General features: G+C 42.5%; 1 protein-coding gene across 1 annotated transcript in view; it reads right to left on the minus strand.

Moving 5' to 3' along the window:
• The window catches only part of dhx36 (DEAH (Asp-Glu-Ala-His) box polypeptide 36), a 30,333-nt gene extending 21,745 nt beyond the window's left edge, over nt 1–8,588 (minus strand). Inside the window, exons 1-7 of the mRNA XM_062420007.1 lie at nt 8,046–8,588; nt 4,180–4,337; nt 3,916–3,993; nt 3,523–3,742; nt 2,996–3,034; nt 2,698–2,868; nt 2,442–2,521 (exon numbers count right to left, since the gene is read on the minus strand). Of these exons, the coding sequence (XP_062275991.1) occupies nt 2,442–2,521; nt 2,698–2,868; nt 2,996–3,034; nt 3,523–3,742; nt 3,916–3,993; nt 4,180–4,337; nt 8,046–8,303 (1,004 nt within the window). The 5' untranslated portion in view covers nt 8,304–8,588. The remainder of the gene's footprint in view (nt 1–2,441; nt 2,522–2,697; nt 2,869–2,995; nt 3,035–3,522; nt 3,743–3,915; nt 3,994–4,179; nt 4,338–8,045) is intronic.
• Between the last annotated feature and the right edge of the window lie 2,061 nt (nt 8,589–10,649).

Here is a 10,649-nt window from a genome sequence, read left to right on the forward strand (position 1 = left end):
GGCCTCTCGACCACTGAAAACTGCCAGAGTCTCTGAACCATGAACTGCGGGGATTCTCTTCTTCATGGGAGGCGGGGAGGGAGAAGCTGGATCATCAGGACGACTGCTTCCTCTTCGCGCCTCTGGGGTGTTGGGGCCGGCTTCTTGCTGCGACTGCAGCAAAGGAGTGTTTGCCCCATGGCCCTTGGTTCTGCTGAGGCTGCTGCTGAGGCTGCTGGTGCGGCTGCTGCCCGGTTGCCTGCCTCTGCGGCCTGCCTCCCCATTGTCTGCCCCTCACTGCTGCGGCCGCCGCAGCGAAGCCAGACCTTGGACCCTGGGGAGGACGAGGGGTGGGCTTCCTAGGAAGACAGAGGTTGAAGGCCTCACCCTCCTGCTTCCTCAGGTTGCTGGTCTCGTTGCTGGTCTCCCTCATCTTCTCGAGCGCGGGGCCAAACAGACCTTTGGTTGGGTCATACGGTGCATCCATGACCTCAGCTTTCTGGCCGTCGCTGAGGCCAGAGAGGTTGAGCCACAAGGCCCTCTCCCCTGACATCGCAAGCCCCATCACTCTGCCGCAGCCCTGAACTGCACCTCTTGAGGAGCGCAGGATGAGGTTGTTGACGACGCAGATCTCATCCCAGAGGGCTGGGTTGGGCGCCCCAGAGTCGAGCTGTTGCCCCATCTCCTCCAGGATCTCAGCCTGATATGCTGACAGCAGTGTGGTTGCATTGAGGGAACATACTGACTGTGCTCCATACCTGTACATCCGCTGGAAAACGGAGGCGGTGAGGCGCTCCGCTTTGTTGGGCAGAGAAGTGGTGGAGGAGGCTGAGAGAGAGCGCTGGTTGGAAGCTTACTCTTAAATGGGCTGGACCAGAACCCACTCATTTCCTTCATGCAAGCTGGTACTGGAGGAGGTCAGAGTTGGCATCGCCCTCTGCGTCCTCAGTGCCCGGCTCCCCCTCGAGGAGGTCCTCAAATAGGGGAGGCATTTCTGAGGGCTCATCTGCCATCAGGTCAGACCACTCTCTGGTAGCCGATGGCTGATGGGTGATGGTTGCTGTCTGTGGGGTGGCTGCTGTCAGGCATGGGTCCTGTCTGTTAGCCACTGCCACTCTCAGCCTCCTTTCCAGCAACTTTTCTGGGATCGACGCACAGTGGGAACATGACTGGGGGTCGGCCAGAGATACTTGGGCGTGTTTAGCACCCATACATACAATGCACATGGGGTGAGGGTCCCGTCCCGAGATGGTGGCACCGCATGACGCGGGGCACGGGCGGGATGCAGCCTCTTTCTCCTTCGGCTCCGACCCTTTGGCGGGGGTCGTGGCCGTGGCCATGGTGTCTGGAAAGGGAGATAAAGATGTGAAAATACAGCCGTATGATGCTCGCCGTAACGCGTTAGCCCGACCGTATTAGCGTTAGCACCTGGGGTTTAGCCCAAGCTAACCGCGAACCGTGAGAGTCCGCCCGCCGTGACGCGATAGCAGGACTCCCGGTAATCGGTTCAGCTAACGGAAACGGTGCTAGCAGAAAAAACGGTTGACTTGCCGTAACGCGTTAGTCAGCGGGTAAAAGCTGCACAGTTGCCGGCTATACCAGTGAGCTAACCCGGTGTAGCCAGGTAAAAAGGCTTGCCTCGACGCGTTAGCCTGATGCTAAATAAACACAGTTGTCGGCTGCCTCGGTAACTTAATACTGGGCAGCCGAGCGAGCAGCTCACCACGACGCGGACACTGCCCAAAACGCTGTGTGTTGGTACTTACTCGGCCAATCCAAACCGAACCCGGAGCCGCGTTCGGCGACGTGAGCCTTGACGGTTCGTCTGTGAACAGTTGAGCGGGTATCCAGGCTAGCTCGGCTAGATTAGCTGAGGGAGCTTCTCCTTCCTCACGGGAAGAAAGCGAGAATGAGGAGTTAGGGGCGGGTCGGCTGTAAGAGTATGAGGGGGAGGGGCCCCAGCACAGCTCGACCTGTCTGTCACAGACAGACGTTGTGTCATTGGAGCTTCCCTAGTAGGTCACGCCAAGGCGATTCCCATAGTGAAACACCGAACGAAGTTAGAAAAAGAACCCAAATATACTCAATTTAAGTGAATCATATAAGACAAAAAAATCCTCACAGTTACAGTAAACAAAATGTTTGACATTTCTATTTTCAAAATTACTTACTTCATTAATCGATTATAAAAATAGTTGCATACTTTTCTGACCATCCACTAATTAGTCAATTGTTTGAGCCTCAGAGGGAAAAGAAGCAAGCTCTGGAATAACTGAAGCCTCTTCCTTTCACAAAAAAACAAGCCAACACCAAACCAAAAACATCATAAATCAACTGTTTGGAAAGTCACGTTAGCTTCACATGGCTTAAATTACCAGCCATTCAAAATTGTAGGATATTTGTTAGTGTTGAAACTAAAGAGACCAACTTCCTGCATTTAATGCATAAACATACTTCCTTACCTCTGCAAGCGGATTTGGTAACCACAAGAATTTGCATTACCAACACTTTCTCCCCTCTCCGCTGCTACACGTTCTGCTACCTGTGAGGAGGCACATGTATACAGGTTTTTACGTGCAGTCAGCACCATGAAAAATAGCAATCTAACCTACATAACTGGTGGAGGAAAAGACAAATGCATTTCACATCCACCCTCAGCATGCATACACCCACACACACTCTGACACAGTCAGTTCTGAAAAACTAGAGCGCACATACCGAGATGGCACTGATCCGACGAGGCTGCGTGCAAACCACTCGGCACATCGAGCCCATGCCACGGTTGATATGGTCGTCTAGGATGAACTGGGTAACCTGGGTGGTCTTTCCACATCCAGTCTCCCCACTCACAACCACGACACGGTTAGAGTTGATCAACTGCACCAGCTCCTGAGGACGGAAGGATGGAATAAGATGAGAGACGCAGCATGGAATTAAAATAAGACATCAGTTTTATGAGAAAAATTGCCATTCATTTGGAGGAGGGCAGTATTTACTAATGATATTGAAAACATACCTCTTTCTTCCCATAGGATGGTAATTTCTCCCTGAATTTCTGAGAACAAGAATAAACAAACATTAGCAAACACTAAAAAAACATCAATACCATCAAGAGAAAAATGTTCTGGGAGCAGTTTCTACACTCCCAAACAGCTCTTAAGAAATTGTAATAATCACAGATGAGTATAGATTCTCAGAAGTGGTTTGGCAATAATTAATTAAATCCATAATCACAAGATATGAAAAAATTGGATACTTTGACAGACTAATTGTTTATTATACATCTACATTATTTTCTTTAAAATGATTTGCGTGATTGTTTTGTAGCTGGAAGGAGAAGTGGAGGAGATAAGTTATTAATTAATTCCAGAAAATGAGACCAAGACTTTTAAAATGAACTGCAGTAAGTTGTGATTTATGCAAAGTTTGGATCTTTGTTTCCAGTTGAGAAGAATAATCTTTTAGGTATTGTTAGGGATGTTAAAATGAATGGTTTAAGGTGTGCAGGAATGTGGATAAGGAGAGATCACTCATTATACTCACCAGCATTTCTTGATACTTTGGATCTGATTTCATCCTCTGCAGACCTCTCTTTAGGGAGTCATCCACTGAACTGTCTCTACCAACTTCCTGAAATAAGAACTCCAGATCCTTGTCTTTCGTTCTTGGTTTCTCTTCCTCCTCCTCCTTCTCCTCCTGCTGCTGCTCTTCTTCATCCCACCTGTCAGGGGTCTCATCTTTAACAGCTGCCTGGGAGAGGTGCCTAACCGAAAACAATAAAAGGGGAGATCAGTGAACAGAGTAAATATCCACAATGTAGTTGTTCACCAGACAATATTGGATGTTCTGCATGACTGGCATGGAGAACCATCCATTGATATTTTAGGAGTGGGTCAAGTCAGTTTTGGCTCGCATCTGGTTTGCTGGCATAGTTACCTTTGTGATTTATCTTTCTCTTCATCCTCAGATTTGATCTTGTGTTTATCTTCTTCAGGTAGGTCCCCATCAAAGTAACTACATACATAGACCATAGATGTATTAATTTATTAAGTATAATCTGTGTCAGCAAAATAAAATAAAACATGTTAGACACTCTAAGCACTTCAATCCTATCTGGCTTTTCTGGTGTCTTTATGGTACAGTAGAAAATACACAGCACAGCAAGTTTTAAAAGGGAAAAGCTATGCAAGCTGTTCTCACCTGTGGCCACTTCTGTTTGCAGTTGAATGCCAGTTGTCAGACAAAGAGGATCTGGATTCTCTGCTGTCTCTCTCTGGAGCAGGCTGGTCTTTCTGGACAGAGTTAAGCAGCTTGGTAATCTGCTGCTCTCTGGCCTCATCCATCTGGACCACCGCTCGCTGCACAGAGACATGGAAAGTAACCTGACAGTTAGCTCAAGTGCCTTACTTAATGTGATACTGAAGGCTTACTTTGAGGCAACGTTTCCAAATGTCATTTTTTTCCCAGAAATTGCTGCTATCATCAGAAAGCTTCATAATTCCAAGTTTTGCTATGTTTTTAAATTTTAGTGACAGGTGAGGGATTACTTGCACCTTGACCACTTTGTAACTTCTGCTTTGAAAAGTACTACATCAAGAAGTTTGCTTAATTTATTCATTAATTCTATCAACCTCAGACTTAAGATAACCTCCTTAAATAAAGAAAACTAGGGCTGCTACGATTAGTTGATCAACAGAAAATTAACTACAATTTGGATTGTCTATTAATCACTTTGATTCATTTTTTAAGAAAAAAAAATGCCCAAATGATCTTATTTCAGCTTCTTAAACGTCCTCTATGATTGTAAGCTGAATATATTTGGGTTGTGGGCTGTTGGTTGGGACAAAACATGATATTTAAAGCTGCATATTGGTCTTTGGGAAAACAGTGTTGGACATTTTCATCATTTTCTGACATTTTATAAACCAAACAGCTAATCAATTAACCAAGAAACAACTAATCAATTAACCAAGAAAGTAATCAATTGATTAATTGGTAATGAAAATAAAGGTTAGCTGCAGACCTAAAGAAAACCCATAACAACATTCATTAAACTGACTGAGATTAAGAAAATGTGTGTCTATTATTCAGGCCGTTGTGTAATCCACAAAGTTTATCCTGAGAGAAGATTCTTCAGAATCTGCTTTGAAACTGGATGCACTTAACTCCAGCCTGTTAGGAAAACAACCCGACACTTTTACAATACACCTGAGAACAACTCCTTCTGTTCTATCTCAACCGCTCCCCATCTACTGAGAACTGTGGGCTCGTCCCCCAAGCAAATAGGTATGACCGAAGAAGAGAGGAAAGCATAGAGGGGTGAGACAACAGAGCAAACAGACTGGCTCTACCTTCCATGATGTTCTGCGATGCCCATTCCCAGAAGAGCTGAGCTGACGAATTACAAGTCAACACCAGAGTCGCACACAAGATTCATGCCTGCTTGTATAAACACTGAACCTTGGCTACATGGGGATGTGCACAACTTACTAGTTGGTTTGCTCCAACAGGAATGACAACTCAGGCAAGAGTAAGGGGGGGGGCAACCGTGTCTTTATCAACCAAAAGTGGTGCTCCTAATTGATATCGAGGGAGTTTGCATGCTTGACATTGAGCTGGTATGTCTAAGTCTCAGACACTTTTATCTCTCCTGTGAGTTTGGGAATATTTTATGATGTTCTGTTTATACCCCACCGAGAGGAAACACTGCAAGGGCAGCTACTTTAACTGTGAACTGTGTGCACAGACAAGAGGTGCTCTGTTTTATTTGTGTGATTTGAAACATTTGCATTGCAAGCTTGAAGCGATGCAACCGTTAAGTAATATGTAGTGTGTATGTAGTGTGAGATTCGCAGCAACAGAATTCTTGATTAATATTGAAGACGTTTACACAGACAAGGCTAAACCCCCTCTAGCACACTCTGACCGTAACGGTAAATGGTAAACAGGCTGTACTTATTTAGCACTCACTACTGGCGGGGATCTCTTTCACAGCTTGGACAACAGACAATATTACAGACTGTATTTAATTCTGCAGAGACAATGTTCAAACTAAAAAATAACTATGTACCCAGACAACAAACCCTACATTTCCAAAGAAATTAAAAAGTATATAGTTCAGAAAAAAATGCATTTAAGAGTTGGGACCTTGTGGAAATGAGAAACATTCAGAAAGAATTTAATCATATTTAACAAAGGCGAACTGTGGGATTCAGTGAAATCTATGACAGACATGATCCCAGCTTAAAAGTCTCCAAGTGTTGTGAATGAGGATGTGAAGGACAATGAACTAAAAGACTTGTATGCAATGTTTGAAGCAACTTATTTCTCACAAGAGCAAAAAGTGGCTCTAGATATATGGCCTGAATCTGACTGTCCAAAAACCACCATTGGTCAGCATGTAGTACAGAGGATGTTTTCATGCACCTGTGCCAGGAAGCCTCTAGCCTGGACAGCATCTCTGGGTTCCTGCTGAAATCATGCATTGAAGAAATAGCAGAGGCACAATGCCCCATCCACCAGAAGATACCATTCCCTCCATCTGGAAAACATCCATTATTATTCCTGTTCCTAAAAACAGGCACGCTATAAAGAAAATAACAACTATCGACCAGATGCTTTGACTTCTGTAGTTATGAAATGTTTTGAGAAAATCATTATCAACCTATTTAAAATAGAAGTCAACTGTTCCTTTTCAATTTGCCTCTAGGTGTAACAGAGGTACAGACGATGCTGTCACAGCCGTGGTGCATTTTATATCTAAGCACAGCTTCTTATACTTTGTATGTTTTTTATTTGTAGATTTTAATCCAGCATTTAATACTGTATAGCCACATGTATTAGTGAGGAAGCTGGATAAGCTGAATGTCCACCCTCTCATTATTAGTCTGTTCCACTAGTTTTTGACCAACCGTTAAAAACAGGTCAGTGTTAATGGTATTCTTTCAGTAACCTGAACCTTGAACACAGGAGACCCCAGGGTGTGTTAGTTCATCTGTCCTTTTTACTTTATACACTAATGAGAGTAGAATGTGTAACCCTAATAACTAAATCATTAAATCCTCAGATGGTACTGCCCTCTTGGGTTTAATGAAGAAGGACAGTGACATTTCAGAGAGTTATTTAGAAATACAAAGATACGTAGCATGGTGTGATGATAACCACCTAGTCTTGAATGTTAAAAAACAGAGGAGATGGTTTTTTAACCTTGAGGAGTGATGAAACCATCTCACAGGTCTCCTCATACAAATATTTTGGGTGTTTTTAATGATACATTGCTGACCTGGTAATTAGATAATTACCAACCCATCCCATGTGCTACACACTGAGTACTAGCCACTGCCATCTGGGAGGATTTTTAGAGCACCACATTGACAATTGTATTTTTTTCTGTAATATAAGTTTTTTTATCTATTTAACACCAGTGAATGTTTTTTTTCTATTTTTTTGTAATGGATGCAGCATGTGGGACAAAGTGAAACTTGAATCTTGGAAAGGTGACATTCACCGTACTAATTCTGTGTCAGCTGTGGGCTCTAAATCAGGGATATCAAACATATGGGCCGCGAGCCAGAACCAGCTGCCAAGAGGTACAGTATAGCACACTGGATAACTTTGCAAAGTATGAAAATTTCAGAAATATAATTTCAATTTTTCTGCTAATTCAGTGGGGGGTTTTTTCCACCCTGACCTGAATTCAATTATCTGAAAAAACAATGAATACATGTTGTGGTCATATTTAAACCATTCATTGAACATTGTGAAAAATGTCATTCAGCTTCTGTGCAAAATAATCTGAAAAAACTGAGGCATAATATTCTTGGAATTGCACTGATTTTTCAGGCTGTTCATCTGTTTTGTAAATAGATGGTTAATTAGAGTAAAGACATAGTATATATTATATTATTTATAGGTTATTATGCAATGATTTTACTTGTCTGGCCCACTTAAGATCAAATCGGACTGTATGTGGCCCTTGAACAAAAATGAGTTTGACAGCCCTGCTCTAAATAGTCTCTAATAACATGCAGTCACAGTCATTCATGTGCAAGATAATGAAAACATACCGATCTCCTGTCAGCCTGTTTCCTCCTCACTGCTCCGTATCTTGCGTACCACAAACCGATCTCACGGCCCTTTAGGTGGGGAGGAGGACGGTCCCGTTGTCCACCACCTCCTTGGTCCTCATCAAAGTTGGAGCTGTGCCCTCTCGACCCTCCTCCTCCTCCTCTGTCCCATCTTTCTCTGCTACCATCTCTATACCCTCCTCGACCTCCTCCTCTCCTACCCCTTCTCCCACCTCCGCAACCGTATCCATAACTCATACCGCCGACAGAAACAAGAGGCAGTAGCACGAAATGATACGATTATTTCAGGCTATTCGTTGTATCCGATGTCTGTTTGCTAATCGTTACTTTAGCTTGTTGGTTGAATTTGTGGAGCACAGACCGGAGTTACAACATATGACACTACAGCCACGAAGCAAACGTACCGATAGTGTATTACCTTAACAAGTGCGTGTACAATTTTAAATGCTATCCCGATAATTCACCACATAATCAGCATCATTGACATGATGCTGTCAACATGCAGGCTAACAGCTCCTGTGCTCCTTTCTATCCGGCATGTCGCACAGTTTCTTTCGGTCGCGGAAAAATGACGCTGCGGTCTATGATTGGTTACTCACAACACAGTAAATACACACTTTTACTTTTTAGCGAACATGGACTTTAATATCATGTAATACTGTAAGTACGTGAGGTCACTGAGGTCGTACTAAGTTGTGGTGGCGTACTGCGGTGAATTATTTTGTTCCTAATATTTTGTCCCCCTCATTTATGTTAATGTAGTGGACAAAATATAAGGAATATCATTCAATATAATGCGCTCTAGTGCAACACCATTACCCACTATGACCTCAATGATAAACATAAGCCTTTCACGCATAGTGGTCACTGCAGAGGACAGCTATTCAAAAGCTGTTTTCTTATGTATGAAAGGATTTTGATGGCGTAGTTACACTTCAGCCACCACAGTGGACACTAGTGCGTCATCCCATACACTACCACTGAACCTGCAGTAATGTTTTTGGTTGTAGATCAGTTGATTTATGTTATTATAATGTAATAGTATATCATTCGGTGAAAGAAAAAATTAAGTTCAAATATGTTTTTTTTTCATGCCTAAAGAGAAATGAAAAAAATTAGGAGAAAAATCCTGACTGAGGTTATCATAATTCATGCATAAAAGGGATAAAGTAGGTGTATCACCTTCTTGACAATGTTAACTAAAACTGAAAATGTATAAGATTCATAAAAGTAACATCTAGGCTAAAGCAGAGCTGCTGGCTGTTGTATTAAATTGCATTGCATTGCACAGGTGTACCTAATGATATGGCCTACCTATATCAGCCTACGCATATATTTGTGTGTGTGTGTGTGTGTGTGTGTGTGTGGGTGGGGGTGTGTGTCCCTCAGGTTGTGGCATGTTGATATTGGGCTGCAAAATATGCCCTGCTTCTGTCTCCTATGAGTATTTTTAACTTTGAGAGGTCATTAAGCTTTCTGAAATTTTAGAGTTGAAAATTGTTTAAACATTTTAGTGTAGGAGTTATTCTAACAAAATGACAAGTGACAACTGTTTTGTGTGCAGAGTCACACTGTTATAAAAGACCATGAAGTCACACTGTAATATCCGAATGTGATGGCAAAAACTGCTGTCTGATGGGCATAAAAGTGGTACCTTTACACAGTCCTTGAGTAACACACTAACATCTTAACAGGATTCAGATTCTGGCAGACGGTAAACCTCTGCTAATGAATACGCCTCCATATGCGCTGAATGACAAAATGACACAGCATGTCTGGCTCTGTAAGAGGAAGGAGACAGAAACTCAGGGTTTTTTGAGAAAACCTGCCAGCGAGCAGGTTCGTAGAGTCAATAACTGACCCAGAATTTAAGTTATGTGAACATACTTAGAGTTTTCACTAAATCGGCTTTCTTGAATACAACTCTGTTCTTCCATCTAACTATAACCCTTAATGACAGACAATGCAATAAAAAAGTCATTAGAGTGAGTTAGAGGCCATTACATTATTATTTTTTTTAAAGTCAGTTGTAAAAGCATTAACAATATACTGTTCCACAAATTCATCCAACAGCTACAAGCTAAAGTAACATTTAGCAAATAGACTCAGTACATTGCTATTTACTGATGAACGGACATTCTGACATAATTGTATAATTGATCTTATAATTTCATATTTTGCAATGCTGAAACTATAAAGTGAGTCTTCTGAACAGTTAGTTGCTTTTTTCACATAAACAATTGAATATATTGTAAAACAATTTGGTGTTTGTGTGTATTTGGCGATTTTTACAAGTTACCTCCTGCATTTGAAGTGATACAAATTATTATGTATGTAACATAATATACCATAAGAGGTATGCATGTTATGCTGCTGTGTTCTAATGTCTGTTTGATTTCTGGACAAAGTGAATTAAATAAAGGAACCTCCAACTATTCATTCACCAGACCCTACCCATGGCATTACCCTTGAAACTCTAATCCTACTTATAACCAATAGTCAGACTCTCATGTTGAGCTTGGTGAACCGTAGGAGGCAACAATGGGAGGGGGGAAAAAACATAACTTTCCTCAGGCAAAAACT

This window comes from Scomber scombrus, chromosome 5 (assembly GCF_963691925.1).
Source record: "Scomber scombrus chromosome 5, fScoSco1.1, whole genome shotgun sequence".
NCBI classification, from domain to species: domain Eukaryota; kingdom Metazoa; phylum Chordata; class Actinopteri; order Scombriformes; family Scombridae; genus Scomber; species Scomber scombrus.